Source organism: Hemiscyllium ocellatum, chromosome 31 (assembly GCF_020745735.1).
Source record: "Hemiscyllium ocellatum isolate sHemOce1 chromosome 31, sHemOce1.pat.X.cur, whole genome shotgun sequence".
Lineage (NCBI taxonomy): Eukaryota > Metazoa > Chordata > Chondrichthyes > Orectolobiformes > Hemiscylliidae > Hemiscyllium > Hemiscyllium ocellatum.
This window is the reverse complement of record NC_083431.1, coordinates 45747249-45771519: the sequence shown is the minus strand read 5'-3', so window position 1 is coordinate 45771519 and position 24271 is coordinate 45747249. Positions and strand designations below refer to the sequence as shown.

Here is a 24271-nt window from a genome sequence, read left to right as displayed (position 1 = left end):
TGGATCCCTCTGTCCTACAACACTACCTAAGGCCTACCATTACTTGTATAAGTCCTGCCCCTGTATGCTGTACCAAAATGCAATACCTTGCATTTATCCATCTTCCACTTTTAAACAACCATCCCTGCTATTTGGGTGAAGGTGTTAAATTGGAGGAAGGCAAACTACAACAATATTAAGCAGGAACTGGAGAATTTTGATTTGAGTTGGCTGTTTGAGGTGAAATCCACATCAGGCGTGTGAGTACGTCAAATGGCAGTTGATAAGAATTCAGGAGCGGCATGTTCCTGTGAGAATGAAGAATAGTTATGACAAGTTATGTGAACCTTGAATGACTAGGGATATTATGACTCTAGTCATAAAGATAAAGGAAGCATATGTAAGGTCTAGGAGGATGGGAACTGATGAAGCCTTTGAAGTATATGAGAAGAGTAGGAAAAAATGCTTAAACAAGGAGTTAAAAGGGCTAAGAGGGGGTCAGGAAAGACAATTAGCAAACAGAATTAAAGAGCATCTTAAGGCTTTTCATACATATATAAAAAGCAAGAGGGTAGCCAGGGAAAGGGTTAGCCTACTCAAGGACAAAGGAGGGAATCTATGTGTGGAACCAGAAGAAGTGAGTGAGGTCCTAAACACATACTTTGTGTCGGTATTCATCAGTGAGAATGAATTGGTGGAGAATAACCTCAGGGAAGGGTGTGTTGAATTTCTAAGCCAAGTTGCTATTAAAAAGGAAGAGGTGTTGTATGTCTTAAAAGGTATTAAGGTAGATAGGGCCCTTGGTTCTGTTGGGAACTATCCCAGAATATTGTGGGAGGCAAGAGAACAAATTGCTGGAGCATTGACAGATATCTTTGTTTCCTGTTTGGCCACGTGTGAAGTCACAGAGGACTGGAGATTAGCCAATGTTGTCCTGTTGTTTAAGAAGGGTAACAGGGATAACCAAGGAAATTCCAGGTCTGTGAAGCTTGTGTTGGTAGTAGGGAAATTATTGGAAAAGATTCTCATGGGACAAGATATATTAGCGATAGTATAGTTTTGTGCAGCGGGGATTATGCCTTACTAACTTGATCGTGTTTTTTGAGGAGATGATGTTATCTACATGGACTTCAGCAGAGCCTTTGACAAGGTCCTTCTTGGCACACTAGTACGAAAGGTATCAGGGTGACCTGGCAAGATGGATACAAAACTGGCTTAGTCATAGGACACAGAGGATGGCAGTATAAGGATACTTTTCAGAATGGAGGGTTATGACTAATGGTGTTCCATAGGGATCAGGCATATGAAGGAAAACATAGCTGGTCTAATTAGTAACTTTGCAGACAATACAAAGATTGGTAGCATTGCAAATAGTGTGGAGGAATATCTGAGGATACAACAGGATATAGATCAGTTAGAGGAAATGGGCAGAAAAATGGCAGATGAAGTTGAATCCAGGCAAATGTGAGTGATGAATTTTGGAGGTCAAGTACGGGTGGGAATTATACAGTGAATGGAAGAACACTTAGAAGTATTGATATGCAGAGGGATCTGGGTGTGCAGGTCCACAGCTCACAGAAGATGGCAGTGCAGGTAGACAAGATAGTAAAAAAGGCCTATGTCATGCTTGTCTTCATTAGAAGGGGCATTGAATAGAAGAAAAGGCAAGTTATGTTGCAGTTTTATAGATCATTAGTTAGGCCACACTTGAACAATACTGGTCACCCCACTACCAGAAAGATGTGGATGCTTTGGAGAGGGTACAGAAAAGATTTACTTGGAATTTGTCTGGTATGGGGGAATTTTAGCTATGAAAAAAGGTTGAATAGACTGGGGTTGTTTTCACTGGAACATAGAAGATTGATGTGCAATCTGAAAGAAACTTAAAAGGTTGTGAATGGCATGAATAAACTGGGAAGTATGAGGTGCAGGGTGGGGAGGGGGGGGGTAGTTTAAAAGAGATGTGCGAGGCATGTTTTTCACACAAAGGGATGAGTGCCTGGATGCAGTGCCAGAGGAAGTGGTGGAAGCAGAACAATAGCAGCATTCAGTAAACACCTGGACTAATACATGAATAGGAAGGGAATAGAGGGATACGGATCCAGTAAGTGTAAACAGTTTTAGTATCGAAGAGCAAAATGTGTCAGCGCAGGCTTAGAGGGCTGAAGGGCCTGTTCCTGTGATGTATTGTTCTTTGCACTATGATCTATGCTTGGGAACTAATTTATGTATGAATGAACTGGGACTAATCTTTGCAGACTTATTTATTTACAGAGTTACACATTACAAGTACATACCCCTTAACCACAACAGCCACAGTATCAACCAGCGTCTGTAGGGGTTAAAATGAATGGCAAGTCAATGCATAACACCTACATAAAACAAAACAAAACAGAATTAAATTGCAACTAACAGTCTGGAGTGGAGTTAGTGACAGTGGAGCTCTTTAAGCTGCACTTCGTAACTAGATAAATCTGTTCGAATTTCACACAGAAGAGAATAGAAAATCAATCAGTGAAGGGATCAGTTTGAAATTAAAGAAGATGCGTGACTCCTCACTGCTCCTGAAGCTCCCCCACCCCACACATCTTATCTGAGTTTAATGCACAGTTGATAAGGACCTGGAACGCGAGAGATTCCAAATTTGGATTCTGCATAGCTTGGTCTTGGCTCATTTTCTGGGAGATGGAATGTGAACTGTTGGAGCATGGAGGTGAAGAATAGGAAGAGTTCAGTCTTTGCCAGCTGTTCCCCCATGCACACACGGCGACCTGCAGAGAGAGGTGCAAAGAACGGTCAAGTCGGAAGGTCACTGTGGGGTCACACTGATTAAACAACGAATGGTCACTGTCTTAAATACCCAATGTCCCACTGATAGCATCCCACCCCATCTTACACTCAATGAATCAGTTCCAAAATTTTTCAAACTCAAGTTTATTTTATGCTTCCACTGTATGTAGAAGCTGCTGGCAATGCCAACATTTGTTGCCATGTCTGATTGTCTTTGTGAAGGTGTTGCAGAGCCAAAACTGCTGCAGTCCACAAGACAACCCTTCTAGAATGGTCCAAAAAAACCGAGTGCCTTACAATGCAATCTCAGACAGCTGTTCGGCATTCAGCAATTTGCTGTAGGATTTGAATGTCAGACTGACCAGGTAAGATAGGTAAATTTCCCTCCCTAAAGAATGTTCCTTTTTACAACAATTTTCGTGGTCATGATATTAGCTTTTGATTCCATATTTTGTGCATTGAAATCAAATTCCACCAGGTGTAGTGATGGAAGTTGGTGCCATATCCCCAGAGTGTTAGCATGGACCTCTCAATTATTGGTCCAATATCAATACTATGACATTACCACCTCCCTTAATACCCTTTCATTTTACTTTACTCAATCAATATAAAATTAATTATTTCAAAACTGTTGACTATAAAGTGCTTTGAAGGTCAATTTTAATCTAGATTGTGATTAGTGAGATTTTGTGAGATCAAGGAGGAAAATAAGACCCTGAACCTAACATTAAGCTGGTCATCATTAGAAACCTGCAGCTGTGTATTTCAGTACGGTTAATGCTTCCTCAAATTGTACGTTACCTGCAGAGAATGGGATGAAGGCTTCTGGTTTCACAAAGCCCCCCTCTGAGTTGAGGAAGTGACCCGGATTAAACTGGTGTGGAGTCGACCAAACATTCTCATCAAACAAGGCGGAGGACAGATTCGGGATGATTGTTGTTCCCTACATCATTAAAATAGAGACATGTGAGTCAAGAATATAGTTGTAATCAGCCATCAGGGCAATAAGGAGGAGGCCAGCTGAGTGGGGGGATGAAAGGGAGATAGCGACCTGTCCAGGTTAAGGAAATTATTCCGAGTCACAGACATTTGTCTCTGTTGTCATAGACAGAAATGCTCTAGGATCAACACCAATAATAGGTTTCTGAATATTCAGAAATATCCTTCCTGCTCAACAGACACAGAAGTACTATATCAACACCAGGTACCACTCTGGCCATTCTATGCTACACTCCCTCCAAGATCTACACACCCTTTTGAAAGCACAGTGACCATGTCAGGAACTGCCCACAGTTATAACTGACTAGTTATCCTTTCATCATTGATAGGGTTAAGTTGGAGTTAGGGATGTTCGCTCTGTTCAGTTGCCATTATGACCCCTTAGATATACAGCAGAAAGACTTGGATGACATGTAGGCTTGGTCTGCTCAGTGACAAGTAACAATCCCACCACGCAAGTGCAAGATAATGAATATCACCAGCACAAGAAAGTCTTACCATCCTCTCTTGGCATGGTGCCATTATCACCACTTTAGACCCTCACTAACCACACCCCAGTGGTTACCATTATCTATATCTATCCTCTCATATCTCATGACTACCTCAATGCCTGACTGCCCAAAGTCTGCCCACCATCTACAAGACACAATTGAGGAGTGTGGTGGAGGACACCCCACTTGCAGCTCCAACAACAGTTCAGAAGCTTGACGCCATCCAGGACAAAGCAGCCAGCTTAAATTATTTACCTGATTAACCACGCTAGAGTCTATTGTCAATACATAGGGGATCCAGTAAGATACCATCTACAAGACATATGATAACAGTTTGCCAAGATTTCTGAGAGCAATCTAAAACATATTCCATGAGACCTGCATATCCAAGAGTATGCCGTCCATACCTTAGGGATATTGTAGCCCATGACCTCTGTATCTCTGTATGTTTGATGAGGAACTGAAATGGGTGCAATATTTCCCGCCCGTTGGGTTTCATGGATAACAGCATTCGTGTACGGCATTTCCTCACGGTCTTCCACTCTTGGCATTCTCTCCTTGCCAATTACTCTGTCAATCTCCTCCTGGACTTTAGCTACAGAAACAGAACAAGTTTTGCAGCTCCATTGAAATAAAAAAAAGGATTTATTTATCAGCATTTACAACATCAAATGTACAAGGAGCTTTAATGCCAAGAAAGTACTTCATGATGTGAACACAGTCAAGATGAAGAAAGCACACAGTTCTGGTGTGTACAACAAGGTCACAAGACACATATATCATCTGTTTTAGTGAATGGAAACCTGACGTTTGAACATCTCTCATCTTAAACATTTTTGGCCAATTGTATCATCAATTTATTTCTTATTTCTTTCAATTTAAATCACCTCTGACTCTGAACTCCAAAGGGTAGTACAGCTAGAAAACAAAGATCCCAGAGATCTCAGAAGCTTGTGTAGCTTGTGGAGATTACAAGGATGGACAATATCATGGAGGGATTTTAAAAACAAGGATAAACATTTAAAATCTGAGGCACTGCATAATCTGCAGCCATGCCAATCAGCCAGCACATAGGTAATGGGTAACTGGAATTTAGTGCAAGTCAGGAAAGGGTAGAAGAGTTTTGGATGATCTCATATTTAAAGAGGGCAGAATGGTTTCTAGAGGAGAAAGTGAGGACTGCAGATGCTGGAGATCAGATTCGAGAATCTGGTGCTGGAATAGCACAGCAGCCCAGGCAGCATCCGAGGAGCAGGAGAATCGGCGTTTCAGGCACAAGCCCGTCATCAGGTATGATCAGATTCTACTCCTGATAGCCAGTTCATGAAGCAAGAAATCCAAGTCAGCTTCCATTGGAATTTATTTATTCACAGCATGAGACCTTACAGGTGCCCAGCTCCTGGCTCCCTTTAACTCAGGGTGGTACATACAGCCACAGTGCTGTTTGGGAGGCGGTTCCAGTGACAGTGAAGGAATGGTCCTTCACGGGGATGCATGTTCAATTCCATCCTCGGGCGACTGTGTTCCGGTTTCCTCCACAGTCAGTGATTTGTAGTCTAGGCGGGTCAGCCATGGAAAATGCAAGGTTACAGGGACAGGGTGTTGATCTGGGTGGGATGCTGTTTGGGAGAGATGGTGTAGACTCGATGGGCCAAATGGCCTGCTTCCACACTGTATGTAGATTCTCAATGGTGGAGGTCAAAGGTTTAAACTGTGCTGAAAAAGCAGCCTTGTCAAGTTGCTGCAATGTGTCTGCTGTTTTAGGCCTTGGCTGTAGAGGGAACAAATGTTTAAAGTGGTAAAAGGTATGACCATCAAATGGGCGGCTTTGTCTTGGGTCCAGATCAGTTTCTGGTCAATGATAACCACGAGGATGTTGATAGTTAGTCTGAGAGCAAAATGGAGAATTAAAATGACATGTCACCACAACACAGGATCGTGCTTTCATAGTGAATAGAGCAGTTCTACAATGTGGACCCTCAAACAATGTCAGGTTAAAGGAGACCACATTGTGAGCAGCAAATAGAATAGACTAGATCAAGTGAAGTACTTGCAAGTCTCTGCTTCACCCTGGAAGGGGTGCTTGGCACCTCAGATAATGAGGAGAGGAGAGGTAAAGCACTGGACATTACACCTCATGTATTTGCTCAAAACCTGGAGGCCAAAATAGAAACGTTAAAGGCTGAATGGGAAATGGAAGTGAATTTTGATTTCCACTCTGAATGATTGTGATCTAGAACACTCGCAGGCTCAGCCAGCAATTCCAACATCCAAGTGAAAAAAATCACTTTGCCCAAGATTATTTATGGAAGCTGATTCCATAAATAATTCCAAAATGGACTGAGAGGGGTACTTCAGTAAGAAAAAATTACGCAGTTACCAATAAAATGTACTTTCTGCTCCGCTTTAAAGAATCTAGCACAGTCACCACAGGCTGAATGGTTTCTCCTGGCTATTGGTTTCGATGATTCTACAATGCTGTGGAACAAATACATCCAAATCCACTAAAACTCTTCTCCTTCTGCATCATTTATTACTGGTCCTCTCCTCCCTCACGCTTCCCCCTCAGTTCCCATTGGAATCTCTGTTCTGCTCACTCCCACAGTCCAGAATGGTAACCATGGTCCTGTCAGGTATATAAGGTCCATCTGTACTTACACTGCATGTCTGGATGTTGCATCATAAAAAGCAGACCCCAGAGCAGAGTGGTGGACGTGGTCTCAGTCCCAGCTGCAAAGAGATCTAAAACAGTCCCCAACAAATTGGCTTCCTGGAAACTTGATTGTGGGACGTGTTTCATCTGAAATCAAGTTACAAAAAGGATCAGTAATTAAGGACTGGAACCATAGGAATAAGAGAATACCATATGAGCCCTGTCAGACCACCCTGTCTGTGCTAATTCCTTGTCAGAATGATCCAGCTAATTCCACTCCCTTTGGTAATTGACCCTGAAGCCATGGGAAACAGTGTTTCCATTCTCAATCTATCCAGTCCCTTCATGGTCTTTGAATACCTCCATCAAATCAATTTACAAATGTTCCATGTTTAAATTTTGTGAATTTGATTATGACTGATACTCACTTGGTTAGTTAACCTTGTGTGTCAACTCATACAGAACTAAACAAAGCTCTTGAAAGATCTGGATGCTGAAGCTGGAAGCATGGAGTAGACACCATAAAGCACAATGAATAAATCCTGTTGCACACATAGAAGCTAGCATATAAACCCAAGGTATTAGAATTACAGATCAATGAGTCCCATTCACCTGGTCTCTCCAAGTGGCCCTATAAATTTTACTTATTCAATTTCTTTTTGAAAGTTTACAGCCAGGCAACTTTGTTGTATAGTCATTTACAAAACATTTAGATCTTAGCCCTAAAGTCCAAATATGTGCAGATTAGATAGATTGACCATGCTAAATTGCCCATAGTTCCAGAGATGTGCAGGCTCAGTGGATTAGCCATGGGAAGTGCAGGGTATCTGGGTGGGTTGCTCTTCAGAAGGTCGGCATGGACTCGATGGGCCGAATGGCCTGCTTCCACACTGTAGGAGTTCTATAAAATGCCCCCCTAAACAGTCGGGTCTACATAATTAGTAAGAGTTAGGATATTACATATGACTATTGATTTTCAAACTCATCATCCAATTTATTATGCACTGAAATGGTATTCAAAGTGTCAAAAGCATGGACATAAAATGATTAGATGCACCATATTAAACACAAGCAAGGCCAAGCTTCATGAAACCAATTAAGCAAGAGACAGCTGAACTGGAACTAATGTTTTATCTGACAGAGACAAAATGGCTTCTTGGAGAGTGAATAACTGTTGATTATCAAAAGACTATCGGAGAAGAGCAGAAAATATCTTCAACAGAGGGAAAAGGAGGCCAAAAATCAAATGCGAAGACTTAATATGGCACAGTTACCTTCTCTTTCCCTGCTAAAAAAGTATTAAATAGCTCCACAGAATGTAAAAGTAGACCGTCCCCATGACACCATCTGGAATAGGCCCAGTTTCCATCTCCTACCTTCTCCTGCTCTGTTAAGAAAGCATCGATGAAGTCCCTGGGCTCATTTGGATCCCATTGCTTTTTATGTTCCATAACTTTCTCCCGAACAAACTCAACAGCTTTATATTGATTTTCAAATATCTTATTGTGTGGACCCGGGAAGTGACGAATAAAGGGGAACGTATTCAACAACTGCAAAGCAAAACAGAGTTCGAAATGAAACATATATTCTTTCGCAAAATGAATTCCATCTGATTTTGTTGGAAATAGTCCCCAATATATTTATGGAGATAATGGTGACATTTTACCATATGCTAAAGCCATTGGTGTATCGAACAGGAGACTGATACCTTCTGTATCTGCATGGACTATTCCACTATTTCACCCCAAGAAAAATTGGCAACATTAAGAAAGAAGGGTCTTTTCGACAGAATATCTCTATCTCTAAGTTAATCACTTGACTATTTTATCACAAAGAAAACTAGAAGCATTTTCAAAAACGTATCTTGCAGTTTGTTGAGATTTCTTCAGGTTGAGAACAGTAATAATGGTTTCTTTTGTGACTCTGTCAACTTCTGTTACAGATAGTAGTGTATTCAATGTCCAATTACCCTATAGTGCAGCTTGACCCTAGTTAATCAGGATAGGGTTATACTGCTGACTTCTCTTTACCCAAGTCACAGCCTTGCGCCTTTGTTTGAAATTAATCCACTCTCCCACTTTACTTGACCCAGTGGGAAGATGGTGAGGTTACCTTTTCAGGCCCAAGTCTGCCCTCTGGAGCATCAGTTCATGACAACCCTGGGACAGCAGTTTACACCGCCCCCTACTGAGCACAAATACAATGAATTGCAAGCAATGATCAGATCATCATCTAACACAGCACAGGAATAGTAAAGTCCCGCATCAGATGTGAGGAAAGCTGAAGCTTGTTGTATGCTCCTTAAATTTGCCATTGAATGAAACTTACATCTGGAATTTCCAGAGAAGAAGGACAACTAGAGAGGTAATGTCAGTCTCAGTGTTCAACTGTGTGTTTGCTGACACCATTCTGTTTGTGGTCGTGCAGGCCATAAACATAACCAATTTTCACTCAGGTAAATCTGTCTTTAATGAGGACACTTGTGGTCACTTCATTGAGTTAATGGTAGCTAATGAAAAATAGGTAGGAAGATAAGCTTTGAAGATACAAAGATGTCACTGATGAAGAAAGATAGATTGAATGAGTGGGCAAATATCAGGCAAATGGAGTATAATGTGGGAAAACATGAAGTTTTTCACTTTGGCAGGAAGAATAAAAAGCAGAAAGTGAAAAACAACTGTAAAATTCTAAAGTGTGTCGAGACTTAGCTCTTCTGGTGCATGAGTCACAAAAACAGTTGAATAATTCATGAAGGATAATGAGGTGCTATCCTTCATTATCAGAAAACTAAACAGGAGAGTAAATATGTTATGTCTCAGTTATACAGAGCATTGGTGAGACTACATCTTAAATTCTGTGTGCAGTTTTAGTCTTCTTATTTAATTAAAGGTGTAAATGCATTGAAGGTGATTCAGAAGCAGTTTACAATATTGATACTTAGACTGAGTGGGCTATCTAATGAGGAAGGGTTGGATGGGCTGGGTTTGTTTCCACCGGAGTTTAGAAAAGTGAGGACTGACTTGAATAAGATTCTGAACGGACAACGCATTCAACCATCCCCAATGTGCACCACCACAAGGATGTGGATCATTGCATCCTGGAGAGGGACGCCTTTCAGGAGTGCAGGTGGGCAAGTGGTGGGTGTGTTGGATAAATGAGGGAGGGGCCATGAGGCGGATAGAGTGACTGTATTAGCTATATATGATTCAACACAAATATACAACTTGGGGTCAGAGGTAGGCTGTTTGGCCCCTTGAGTTTAGATCAGAGTGATGCTAGAAAAGCACAGCAGGTCAGGCAGCATCTGAGGAGCAGAAAAATCGATGTTTCGGGCAAAAGCCCTTCATCAGGAATAGAGGCAGGAAGCCTCCAGGGTGGAGAGATAAATGGGGGGTGGGGGGGGTGGTGGTTGGTGCTGGGGAGAAGATAGCAAAGAGTACAATAGGTGAATGGGGGTGGGGAAGAAGGTGATAGGTCAGAGGAGAGTGTCAGTGACCTCCCCCCCCACCACCACCACCTCCTGCTGCATGCTCCACCAATCACCAAAGGTTGCTATCTATCTCTCTAATTGTTAGCGGGGTAGACAGGAATGTGAATCTGACGCCAACATCAGATCATCTTATTGAATGGTGGAGCAGGCCCCAGCTGCCTCGGAACACTTAAACCCCAGGGCATCAATGTGGACTTCATCAGTTTCCTCATTTCCCCTCCCCCCACCTTACCCCAGTTCCAACCTTCCAGCTCAGCACTGTCCTCATGACCTGTCCTACCTGCCAATCTCCCTCCCCATCTATCCGCTCCACCCTCCCCTCTGACCTATCACCTTCTAAGGAAACTTTTATCTTGGTATTAAAAACGTCCCCCAGCCAAAGTCTTCTCATACTGGGCCTAGCCTCAAGAAGACTTTGAAATCTGGACTTTTTCCTTGTCTTTTGGATAAGGACTTAAAGATGTAGATGTTTTTCTTTGTCTTTTGGCCCTGTTTCTTTTTTAAATTCTGATTTTGTATTTTAAGGTGGCAGCATAGGATAGCGACTTTGTATACGTTTCAGTACTCCTGTACTTGAGTACACGTGACAATAAAATCCAATTCTAAATCTTCAAAATTCTAAGATTGGGATTCCCACACAGTTTATTGCCTGATTGGTGTCAGCGAAAGGGACAGATCAACTTAGTTTGAAAGAATGTGGAAAGGGAAGGAAAAGGTCCAGTCTTTACGGTCTATCCTGGACCAAGAACAGTGGGAAGAGAGGACAAGAGATCCTGTTTAACAGACCACCAGAACTAATCGGTAAGTTAAAGAATGGATTGTAAAGGGTTATAATCTGTTGTAAGGCCTACATTTGAAGAATGTAGCTCAACATTGTCTTATATCATTTGAGACTGACACAGATATTTAGAACTCTCCAATACTCAGTCGTTTACTTATTAATTACCTTGTTAATGGCCTTACCTCAGCCCAAACACCAGTTTCCAATTCAAAACTTTCTTCAGTTATTTCTAGAAATCCAAGGAAACTTTTATCTTGGTATTCAAACCGTTCCCCAAAAACAATTGAACAGATAATATTGGAGACTGCACACATTACAATGAAATGTGGATCAAAAGGAAGTCCTGAATAAAAGACAATGAATTATAATATTTTTCAGAGAAATGATCCAAATAATAATACTTTGAATCTCTTACAAATTGAAAGGAGAAATTTGGCAGCATGTTGAATTTTCATTTCTGATCTATGTAAACCTAGCCATCGGGTTTGAGACAATTGAGGAATGATGACTTGATGGTAGTATCATTGGACTAAGGTTAACCAAGGTTAATGTCCAAGAGGGCTTCAGATGATTCTTTAAATAGAAGCAATATTCAGCTTTACAGGAAAATGGTGGGAGAATGGATCTGAGTCATGATGCTCACTCAGAGAACCAGTGAAGACATGGTAGGCTGAATGGCTTTCTTTCACACTGTAATAAATCTATGATTCTTTTTCCCCTTAATGGGGCAATAAGGGTCTTCCTTTCATTGAACCAGTCAACAAAGCAAATTCTTCCACAGAAACATTGTCAGCTTCCCCTGTTCCACCAACTATCATTCTAGCTTATTCAAGTTCTACTCCCACCTCCTAATATCCAAATGCATACCAAGTCCTTTCATCTATATGCTACGGACCTACTTTACCTCAGACCTCCAATGCCTCAACGTCAAAATTCTTCGTCATGTTTTCATCCCTCCATAGCCTTGCCTATCCCTGTGTCTGGAAACTCCTCCAGCAGAATCCCTTGGGGGGAATGTGTTCCTCCAACCCTGGCCTGAGATACATCTCCTCATTTCCTGCATTCCACTATTGACATCTGTGCCTTCAGAAGTCTAAAGTCTCATGACACCACATTATAGTCCAACAGGTTTATTTGAAATCACAAGCTTTTGGAGCACTACTCCTTCATCAGGTGACTTTGTACACCCCAGTCCAATACCTGCACCTCCACATTCATAAGTCTAGATCCCAAGGCAATGTCTACTTTCCCTTTGGTGTGGAAATGTATAACTGTAGAAAATTCCTCCAAACACTCCATCTTTGCCCTTTACACTATATTTGAATGACTATAGTCACCCATTATATTACTCAATGGCTCTTTCACTTGTAATCCCCTTGCAAATGTCTTCCTTTGCATCGTTTGCAGGTAGTCTAAGATCTACATCAAGCAACATAATTGCACCTTCTTTTGATCCTGAGTCTTGCCAAATGTATTCTGTGCTGATCCCACTCGGACTACCTCTCTTTCTAGGATTGCAATACTCAACTTAATCAATGCTGCCACCCCTCCTCTTGTCCTGCCTTTCCTGAATGCCTTCGTTAGCTAAGTGTCAGTGATCATAATGGCTTCTTATTTCCACCAGTCATTATACCCACACTCCATATATTTGATTATATAGATTACCTGCTTACCCCAATTTAGAAGATGTTATTTTCCCTCTTACTAGTGAGAAATTTTTTATTTATTCACAGGACGTTTGTGTCAGCTGTAATGTCAACATTTAATACCGTTGCACAGGTAGTAGCCAGTTACCTCATTCAAACTCTGCTATCTGGGCAGTATATTTACAGTCAATGCAATTAATCAAGGGATTTCCAGTATTTTAACCAGAGAAGGAGCTGTGATATACCTCCAAGTCTGGATGGTTTGTAACTTGGAGGAAGTTTTGCAGGAGGAGGCATTCCCTTGTGCCTGCTGCCTCTTAATCTTTTAGAAGGTAGCAGTGGTGTTGAAAGAGCCTTGGCGAGGTGCTGCAGTGTGTCTTGTAGATGGCACACCCAGGTGGCCCTGAGTGTCGGTGGCAGAAGGACTGGTTGTTGAATTGATGGATGGGTTCAGTCAAGGGGTTTTAAATGATATGGCGTTCCTGAGTATTGCTGAAACTGCACCAATCCAGGCAAGTGAGTGTTCCATCACATACACTTGGACCTTGTAGATAATGGACAGGCTTTGAGGAAATAGTAATTGAGTGAAACCAGTCTCAGTGAATACAACATAAAACCGGTAAGCTCCTTGGAATCTGCTCACCTTTTGTTTTTTCAAATTCTTTGGTTAAAAATCCAGCCTCTTCCACAATTCGCATCTCCAGAGATTTCTTCCCCAAGCCAAAGTTCCTCAGCGTTGAAAGTGAGAACCTTCTCTGCTCTTTCCACCAAGGACCATATTTTGCAAAGACTATACCTGCAGGCGTTTAACAGAAACAGAGGGTGGAATCTTACAGGAGTCTGAGCAATGTGAACTGTGAGAGAGTCAGGTAACAACTGCAGTGAGACCCATCTCGACATTGGGATCATCTTATTTAGCCTTTTCATGAGAATCTCACTGGTCCGTGTTGATATACCAATCAACTGGCATTAATACTGGTCAAACACCTTGTTAATGCATGACCTACCTCATTAATATTTAACCTGCCATCTTACTGAACTCACCAAACAAGCTCAGTATTAAAAAAACACAACAAGGAAACCAGAGCAGCTATCGGGTGGACTCAGCTCACCACTTGCCCTGAATGACCTCCACATTTCCCACAACCAAATTGCAGCTCAGGGCATGGTCGACCATCTGGGCACTTTCACTAGTAGTGCACTCTGGGAGCACAGACTTACATTGAGGGGCATATCAGCAACCTCATTGAAAGGCAGCAGTGCAGGGATAGGCAGCCAGCTCACAGACTGGATCAGGCTGCATCTCATGGCCGCTTGGATGCTCTCTTAGCACCCACTCACTCAGCACCTACTTCACCACACAGCCCAGCCACCCGTTGCATGGAGACTGTAGATAGGCTTGGGTGTGGTTCCATCTTTTGCACTGCCCTGTCTCCTTGTGTGGAGGGAGCACCTAGACGACATCCCTCCTCCTGTCCCCTTCCCTGTCCACCATGCTTTTGGTCCTCAGGACCAATGGATGGGACGATGGAGTGCATGTCCAACAGATGCTGAGGGTGCTGGTCCTGTCTCTTGAGGTTTTGCTGAACCTGTATAAAACTGTTCAAACCCACTGTTTTGATGTGAGTGGGAGGTTTGTGAGGGGCAAAAACAGGAAAAGTAACCCCTTTGATTGGCACCACATCCACAAGCTTCCTCTCCGTTCAGCACCCAAACATCAGAAGTAACAGTGTGGTGGGAACAATTCATCCTCAACCGCACAATGAGATCTGTTCTCTCAGTTTCCACAAAATACCCTGAAGGCTGATAAGATGATGGAATCTTGATTATCCATCGTTTCTAATTGATTGCAATTGACTTGGAGGTAAAACCACAAAGGGAAGACATTCAGGCCAAACAACAACCAACCCAAACAGAACCTGGTTGCTGAGACTATATCTGAACCCTGCAAAATAGTTACCGTCTCCCATATGTTTACTGAGATCTTCATAAATTGCTAAGCGTGGCCGATCGGCAAAATCTTCTGATTTCTTCACTAGTGCTTCATTCAGGGCTTCATAGCCATTCAGTATCACTGTGTTATCCCATCCGAATTGCACACTCACCACGTCGCCATATTTCTTCCACAGCTTAAAAGTAAAGCAGAGAATTAAATGGGGAGAAGTGCAAGTTTACTGTTTTAGTTACAAGATTCATCAGACAGACCTGAGCCATTGGAGTCACTCAGTTGGGGAGTTGTTTTGCACTCCTGAGCCAGTTAGTGCTGGGCTCCAACCTAATAGATGGGGATGGGATACAAGGGTGAACTGTTTTCCTGCAAAGTTAAAAATCACACAGCACCAGGTTATAGTCCGACAGGTTTATTTGGAAGCTCTAGCTTTCAGAGCACTGCTTTTTCATCAGGTGGTCGTGGAGCGCTCCGAAAGCTAGTTTTCCAATTAAACCTGTTGGACTATATCCTAGTGTTGTGTGATTTTTAACTTTGTACACCCCAGTCCAACATCGGCATCTCCAAATAATATTTTTCCTGCATTTCAGCATCTCCAGATTGGTCACAGGAAAGATTTAAATCCCTTTTCACATGAAGCGATGCTCTCTCAGATTAAAATATTATGATTTTTGAGGTGAGCAATAAGGAATCAATCAACAAGGATTTCTCAAATGATTGAAAGAGCAAAGTTAGTAAGTGCTAAACTGAGGGAAACATTACAATGTAAAGTGAACAAGCTTTGTGGAGTTATGTGAGCCCATACACACATACAAAGATAAAGGAGAACAGTTTCCGTTAAAAGGAAGATAAAAGAATATACAGTTTAAAGTCCTTTGTCTTCGAGGTGTAAGACTTTAGCCTCAGTTGGCATTGATTAATTGTTTATGTGAATGCTGTCAGTCATAGTGCATGTTATAGTTATTCAAAATTGTCTTGGTGGTTTACTCTGTCGCTGTTTCTGTGGGAGCCAAATGCCACCTTCCTCAGAGAGCGCACAAGAGAGAGCGTGAGTGAGAGAGCGCCAATCCTCTCTTCAAGTATCAGCCAAACTGCTCTCAGAATATCCCATGAAATACCAGTTCTAGTGTGTATTTCCAAGAGATTCCTCAGATGGAATAGTGTGCGACAGCCTTTATGTCAACATCCAGTATTTATTGTTAACATCTTCCTGAGACTGTGATAGGTTTCAATGGATAAAAATCTGGCTGTTCGATCACAAGTGGAACAATCCATTTTTACAATGAGTTTGGACTATCCAATGTCAGATTTCCCTGGTTATCCATTGTTACAGTTGGGATTGTATCAAGTCCTCCTCTATGCCTAACAAGTTTTGGATGTCAGTTTTTGTTCCAACATCACCTGTTGTCAAGAAGCCCAGAATATAATCATGAGTATGGACACGGGGAGGGGGGAATATCAGTTACAATTTTACAATGCACGTCGGAAGCAACTTCTGTTGGAAAGAGAAGGTCTCTTGATTATTGAGGTGGATGGAGTTCACATGTTTTACATGACCCGGTCAGTTGATCAATATCTTTACTGATTTTGGGCTGATCATGTGCTCATTTTTTTTCTCTCTGTGTATGATCCAGCGAGTCTCAGTGTAGACCCTGTGTAATTATGGCAGGTCAGGCAGCGTCCGAGGAACAGGAGAATCGAAGTTTCGGACAAGAGCCCTATGTCGGGAATGAGGCTTGTGAGCCGAGGGGGTGGAGAGATAAATGGGAGGGGGGGGCTGGGCTGGGGGGAAGGTAGCTGAGAGTGCAATAGGTGGATGGAGGTGGGGGTAATGGTGATAGGTTGGAGAGGAAGGTGGAGCAGATAGGTGGGAAGGAAGATGGACAGGTAGGACAGGCCATGTAGGTGGTGCTGTGTTGGAAGGTTGGAAATGGGTTAAGGTGGGAGGAGGGGAAATGAAGAAACTGGTGAAGTCCAAATTGATGCCCTGGGGTTGGAGGGTCCCAAGGCGGAAGATGACGCGTTCTTGCTCCAGGCGTCGGCTGGTTAGGGAGTGGTGAAGGAGGAGGCGCAGGAGCTGAATGTCCTCGGCAGAGTGGGAGGAGGGATGGAAGTGTTTGGTCATGGGGCGGTGGGATTGGTTGGTGCGGATGTTCTCTGAAATGCTGTGCAAGTAGGCATCCTGTCTCCCTAACGTAGAGGAGGCTGCTTCAGGAGCAACGGATACAGTAAACGACATGTGTGGAAGTGCAGGTAAAACTCTGATGGAAGTGGAAGTCTCCTTTGGGGCCTTGGATGATGGTGAGGGAGGCGGTGTGGGCACAGGTTTTGCAATTACTGTGGTGGCAGGGGGTGCAGGGTTTGCAATACCTGCACTTCCACACGTCATTTATTGTATTCATTGCTCCCAATGCTGTGTCCATGAGATTGGGGAGACAAGATGCCTACTTGCAGGCATTTCAGAGATTATCTCTGGGACACCCGCACCAAGCAACTCCACTGCCCTGTCACCGAACACTTCAAGGACATGCAGGTCCTGGGCCTCCTCCATCACCACACCCTCACCACCCGATGCCTGGAGGAAGAATGTCACAAATTCCACCTTGGAACCCTCCAACTCCATGGCATCAATGTGGCCTTCACCAGTTTCCTAATTTCCCCTCCCCCCAACTTATCTCAGTTCCACCCTTCCAACACAGCACCACCCTCATGACCTGACCACCTTCCTTCCCACCTATCTGCTCCACCCTCCTCGCTGACCTATCACCATTGCCTTCATCTCCGTCTACCTATCAACCTCTCAGCTACCTTCCCCCCAGCCCCACCCCATCCCCCTCCCGTTTATCTCTCCACCCCATCAGCTCACAAGCCTCATTCCTGATGAAGGGCTCTTCTCTGAAATGTCGATTCTTCTGCTCCTCAGGTGCTGCCTGACCTGTTGTGTTTTTCCAGCACCACACTCTCAACTCTGGTCTCTAACATCTGCAGTCCTCATTTTCTCCTTGTGTAATTCTGACCAGTTTGCCTTTGAAGGTCATGCCCCTGGGAAATGCAAGCTCAACTCTGAATGAGCAGATCAGATGTACTAGCTTGAGCAGCCTCTGGATGTGTCACCCTTTTGAGAATGGCCTTGAGTTGCTGCAGTTGTTCATCACCTGACATAGTTTGTTGAAACTGCTCAACTCGACCACAACCAGTGGAATGAGATTGATGTTACAGGCTGGAATCTTTGGGTGTTGCAACTGCCAAATTTGTCATTTCATGAATTGCAATAATATGCAGATCTACACATGCAAGTAGGACAATGGGAGGTAGTCCATCTGTTTCCCCAATGTAGAAGGTTTCATGTGTCCACCCTGAGGATCTGTATTGGCATTTAAGATGGGAACTGCCGATGCATGGGATGTCGGAGCAATTGTATGCAGTTATCTTATCTTCAGTAAACTGTCCTATCTTATTTCCAATTTCCCATGGGCATCTTGTGTAAAATCCATAAAAAGACAATATTTGCACTGTCACCAGAGGGACTCTGTTCAGCAACGTGGACTTTACTATCTGGATATCAAGATAAGATGATTCTACTCAGAGTACTATCTAAGCTGCCTATCTTAAGTATTTGCTAATAAGAAAATCCATTAGCTGTAAGAAATCATATTAAATCTGAAAACTGTGACTAACTCCCTTTAAACTTGGAACAATTGCATCATGAATATATATGTTACTTAGTCCAGTGAAGAAAGCAACATCTTAAAAGCAACATATTTAAAGAGAGGTGGGTAAAGAAAATTTAGAATAAATAAAGAAGAGGTGGGTCAGACATTAGGCAGAATTATTTGAACAGAAATAAAGAAATACAGATGCAAACAATCCATAACAAAAACAAGCAGAGATTGAGGGTTAAATATGATTGATAGAATGGGGTCTCTCTCTCTCTCTCTCTCTCACACACACACTCACTCACTGCTATCTGACCATTTGTACTTTACCTTGGCAAACGACAAGTGGGGATTGTTCAAGTCCACCTGAAGCATGTTCCCAATGAAAGGTAAACCCCAGGGCCCAGGAGGGTAGCTCTGACCCTTGCGTCTCTTCATGGTGTCAAAGACCAGGGCAAACACGATGAAGAACGTGGCCAGTACAGTGAATCTGTCACATATCATTGAGAGAAACCCGGGGAATGCTGAGAGCTCCATGTTTCCCAGAGAGACAAACACTTGTCCAGCAACCAGAGGACAAATTCCAGCTGACAGTGTGTGAGGCTGCTGCAGAGTTTTATTGGGAGTGGCTAATCAATCACCACTTTATTGCAGCATCATGTGATTTTAACCATTGAAAATACGACAGTGAGCAAAGGGGCATCTTAAGCATTCATTCGGGTCTTGACTGTGAATATTTCTCATGACCAGGATAAGATTCAAACTTGGCTTATCTCAGAAAGTAATTCAAAGTTTTAAAAATCCCCAGAATGCAAGCAAATTTCTGACACTCTACAGAATATGTTATTTTATTTGTTATAGCTTCTAATAAATGTCTGAACACTTAAGCTAAAGCTAACTAAAATACTAAAATTATATTTTCCACTTGTTTTCTTTTTATTCCAATTTTTCTTTATCTATTTATCTTTAAATGTGTTGAAGAAAAGACATTGCTTTCCTTAAAGTAGCTGGGTATAACAATTATTTTCTGGCTTCTCTTATTCCAGCTTCAGACTGCAAGAAGATGTGAAAAAAATAAGAGAGAATAGTCCCTATTACAGAGTCACATTTCCCAATTTAGATTGATTTCCCACTGTTTGTACATTTTCTGGGTTGATTTTCTTAGAAACATAGAAAAATACAGTGCATCGGCCCTCGATGTTGCGCCGATCCAAGCCCACCTAACCTACACTAGCCCACTTTCCTCCATATGCCTATCCAATGCCCATTTAAATGCCCATAAAGAGGGAGAGTCCACCACTGTTACTGGCAGGGCATTCCATGAACTCACGACTCGCTGAGTAAAGAATCTACCCCTAACGTCTGTCCTATATCTACCACCCCTTAATTTAAAGCTATGCCCCCTCGTAATATCTGACTCCATACATGGAAAAAGGTTCTCATGGTCAACCCTATCTAATCCCCTAATCATCTTGTACACCTCTATCAAGTCACCCCTAAACCTTCTTTTCTCCAATGAAAACAACCCCAAGTGCCTCAGCCTTTCCTCATACGATCTTCCTACCATACCAGGCAACATCCTGGTAAACCTCCTCTGCACCCGTTCCAGTGCCTCCACATCCTTCCTATAGTATGGCGACCAAAACTGCACACAATATCTTCCTCAATTTCTATGTTATTTATCCCTTGCCTCAAGATGGCAACACTTCGCATTTTACATACGAAAAAGCACTTCACTGTATGTTTATATGCATGTGACAATAAATCTAAGTCTGAAATCTTATTGGCCCATTTAGGGAGCTTCCAGATGTGATCTGACTGGGTTTGCAAGCCGCTGACTGCCCGTCCCGGTCCCCAGTTCAACAACTGCCCTGCTCCGCCCAGGTCTCTAGTCCACTCTGTTCCTACTCTCAGCCACTCCAATGATGTCACTGCTGCTCCAAAGCAAGTTTTTTTTTCCACAAAAAGAAGCACGAGAAAAACTTCCAAAAATGAGAGAAGAAGAACGAGAAAATGAAAGAAAAAAAACAGGCAGAACGAACCAGCCTAGGGTGAGGAGCCGGATGCGACCGATTCCACTGCAGCCATCTTGGATGTGAACACGCAAACAGACACTTACACATACACAGACACATGCACCTCTCCTGCTGACTCAACCGTCCTTTGCTCCTCTCTCTGCAGGTCACCGTATGTGCCTGGGGGAGCAACTGGCAAAGACTGAACTCTGGTAAAAACAATGACTGCAGATGCTGGAAACCAGATTGTGGATCAGTGTTGCTGGAAGAGCACAGCAGTTCAGGCAGCATCCGAGGAGCAGCGAAATCGACGTTTCGGGCAAAAGCCCTTCATCAGGAATAAAGGCAGAGAGCCTGAAGCGTGGAGAGATAAGCTAGAGGAGGGTGGGGGTGGGGAGAAAGTAGCATAGAGTACAATAGATGAGTGTGAGAGTGGATGAAGGTGATAAAGGAGAACAGTGTCCATTAAAAGGAAGATAAAAGAATATTCAGTTTAAAGTCCTTTGTCTTCGAGGTGTAAGACTTTAGCCTCAGTTGGCATTGATTAATTGTTTATGTGAATGCAGTCAGACATAGTGCATGTTATAGTTATTCAAAATTGTCTTGGTGGTTTACTCTGTCGCTGTTTCTGTGGGAGCCAAATGCCACCTTCCTCAGAGAGCGCACAAGAGAGAGCGTGAGTGAGAGAGCGCAAATCCTCTCTTCAAGTATCAGCCAAACTGCTCTCAGAATATCCCATGAAATACCAGTTCTAGTGTGTATTTCCAAGAGATTCCTCAGATGGAATAGTCTGTGACAGTCTTTATGTCAACGTCCAGTATTTATTGTTAACATCTTCCTGAGACTGTGATAGGTTTCAATGGATAAAAATCTGGCTGTTCAATCACAAGTGGAACAATCCATTTTTACAATGAGTTTGGACTATCCAATGTCAGATTTCCCTGGTTATCCTTTGTTACAGTTGGGATTGTATCAAGTCCTCCTCTATGCCTAACAAGTTTTGGATGTCAGTCTTTGTTCCAACATCACCTGTTGTCAAGAAGCCCAGAATATAATCATGAGTATGGACACGGGGAGGGGGGAATATCAGTTACAATTTTACAATGCACATCGGAAGCAACTTCTGTTGGAAAGAGAAGGTCTCTTGATTATTGAGGTGGATGGAGTTCACATGTTTTACACGACCCGGTCAGTTGATCAATATCTTTAATGATTTTGGGCTGATCATGGGTTCATCTTTTTTTTCTGTGTATGATCCAGCGAGTCTCAGTGTAGACCCTGTGTAATTATGGCAGGGCAGACAGCATCCGAGGAACAGGAGAATCGAAGTTTCGGACAAGAGCACTTTGTCAGGGATGAGGCATGTGAGCCGAGGGGGTGGAGAGATAAATGGGAGGGGGGGGCTGGGCTGGGGGGAAGGTAGCTGAAAGTGCAATAGGTGGATGAAAGTGGGTGTAATGGTGATAGGTTGGAGAGGAATGTGGAGCAGATAGGTGGGAAGGAAGATTGTCAGGTAGGACAGGCCATGTAGGTGTTGCCGTGTTGGAAGTTTGGAACTGGGATAAGGAGGGAGGAGAGGAAGTGAAGAAACAGGTGAAGTCCACATTGATGCCCTGGGGTTGGAGGGTCCCAAGGTGGAAGGTGACGCGTTCTTCCTCCAGGCGTCCGCTGGTTAGGGAGTGGCGATGGAGGTGGCGAAGGATCTGAATGTCCTCGGTAGTGTGGGAGGGAGTGTTGAAGTGTTTGGTCATGGGGCGGTGGGATTGGTTGGTGCAGATGTCCAGGAGATGTTCTCTCAAGTGCTGTGCGAGTAGGTGTCTGTCTCCCTTACGTAGAGGAGACCGCTTCAGGAGCAACGGATACAGTAAACGACATGTGTGGAAGTGCAGGTAAAACTGATGGATGTGGAAGTCTCCTTTGGGGCCTTTGATGATGGTGAGGGAGGAGGTGTGGGCACAAGTTTTGCAATTCCTGTGGTAGCAGGGGGTGCAGGCTTTGCAATACCTGCACTTCCACATGTCATTTATTGTATTTGTTGCTCCCAATGCTGTGTCCATGACATTGGGGAGACAGGATGCCTACTTGCAGGCATTTCAGAGATTATCTCTGGGACACCCGCACCAACCAACTCCACCGCCCTGTCACCGAACACTTCAACTCTGTCAAGGACATGCAGGTCCTGGACCTCCTCCATCGCCACACCCTCACCACCCGATGCCTGGAGGATGAATGTCACAAATTCCACCTTGGAACCCTCCAACTCCATGGCATCAATGTGGCTTTCACCAGTTTCCTAATTTACCCTCCCCCCAATTTATCCCAGTTCCATCCTTCCAACACGGCACCACCCTCATGACCTGACCACCTTCCTTCCCACCTATCTGCTCCACCCTCCTCTCTGACCTATCACCATTGCCCTCACCTCCATCTACCTATCAACCTCTCAGCTACCTTCCCCTCAGCCCAACTCCATTCCCCTCCCGTTTATCTCTCCACCCCATCAGCTCACAAGCCTCATTCCTGATGAAGGGCTCTTCTCTGAAATGTCGATTCTTCTGCTCCTCAGGTGCTGCCTGACCTGTTGTGCTTTTCCAGCACCACACTCTCAACTCTGGTCTCTAACATCTGCAGTCCTCATTTTCTCCTTGTGTAATTCTGACCAGTTTGCCTTTGAAGGTCATGCCCCTGGGAAATGCAAGCTCAACTCTGAATGAGCAGATCAGATGTTCAAGCTTGAGCAGCCTCTGGATGTGCCTCCCTTTTGAGAATGGCCTTGAGTTGCTGCAGTTGTTCATCACCTGACATAGTTTGTTGAAACTGCTCAACTCGACTGCAACCAGTGGAATGAGATTGATGTTACAGGCTGGAATCTTTGGGTGTTGCAACTGCCAAATTTGTCATTTCATGAATTGCAATAATATGCAGATCTACACATGCGAGTAGGACAATGGGAGGTTGTCCATCTGTTTCCCCAATGTAGAAGGTTTCACGTGTCCACCCTGAGGATCTGTATTGGCATTTAAGATGGAAACTGCCGATGCATGGGATGTTGGAGCAATTGTATGCAGTTATCTTATCTTCAGTAAACTGTCCTATCTTATTTCCAATTTCCCATGGGCATCTTGTGTAAAATCCATAAAAAGACAATATTTGCACTGCCACCAGAGGGACTCTGTTCAGCAACATGTACTTTACTATCTGGATATCAAGATAAGACGATTCTACTCAGAGTTCTATCTAAGCTGCCTATCTTAAGTATTTGCTAATAAGAAAATCCATTAGCTGTAAGAAATCATATTAAATCTGAAAACTGTGACTAACTCCCTTTAAACTTGGAACAATTGCATCATGAATATATATGTTACTTAGTCCAGTGAAGAAAGCAACATCTTAAAAGCAACATATTTAAAGAGAGGTGGGTAAAGAAAATTTAGAATAAATAAAGAAGAAGTGGGTCAGACATTAGGCAGAATTATTTGAACAGAAATAAAGAAAAACAGATGCAAACAATCCATAACAAAAACAAGCAGAGATTGAGGGTTAAATATGATTGATGGAATGGGATCTCTCTCTCTCTCACACACACACTCACTCACTGCTATCTGACCATTTGTACTTTACCTTGGCAAACGACAAGTGAGGATTGTTCAAGTCCACCTGAAGCATGTTCCCAATGAAAGGTAAACCCCAGGGCCCAGGAGGGTAGCTCTGACCCTTGCGTCTCTTCATGGTATCAAAGACCAAGGCAAACACAATGAAGAACGTGGCCAGTACAGTGAATCTGTCACATATCATTGAGAGAAACCCGGGGAATGCTGAGAGC

General features: G+C 43.2%; 1 protein-coding gene across 1 annotated transcript; it reads right to left on the bottom strand.

Moving 5' to 3' along the window:
* Nucleotides 1-2303: 2303 nt before the first annotated feature.
* On the bottom strand, nt 2304-19026 carry LOC132830397 (cytochrome P450 2D15-like). The gene is made up of 9 exons (XM_060848060.1): nt 18764-19026; nt 14790-14958; nt 13473-13625; nt 11366-11526; nt 8289-8462; nt 6918-7059; nt 4667-4854; nt 3571-3712; nt 2304-2750 (listed from the first exon to the last, which is right to left on the bottom strand). Exons 1-9 carry the CDS (start codon nt 18968-18970, stop codon nt 2569-2571), a joined length of 1518 nt encoding a protein of 505 aa, XP_060704043.1. The 5' UTR covers nt 18971-19026; the 3' UTR covers nt 2304-2568.
* Between the last annotated feature and the right edge of the window lie 5245 nt (nt 19027-24271).

What these genes read in the sequence shown, in the direction of transcription:
- LOC132830397 (XM_060848060.1), bottom strand. Translation starts at nt 18,970, where the DNA reads ATGGAGCTCTCAGCATTCCCCGGGTTTCTCTCAATGATATGTGACAGA. An exon ending in CCCACTTGTCGTTTGCCAAG is followed by an intron (nt 14,959 to 18,763) that starts GTAAAGTACAAA and finishes TTTACTTTTAAG; the next exon opens with CTGTGGAAGAAATATGGCGA. An exon ending in TGGGCTACAATATCCCTAAG is followed by an intron (nt 3,713 to 4,666) that starts GTATGGACGGCA and finishes TTAATGATGTAG; the next exon opens with GGAACAACAATCATCCCGAA.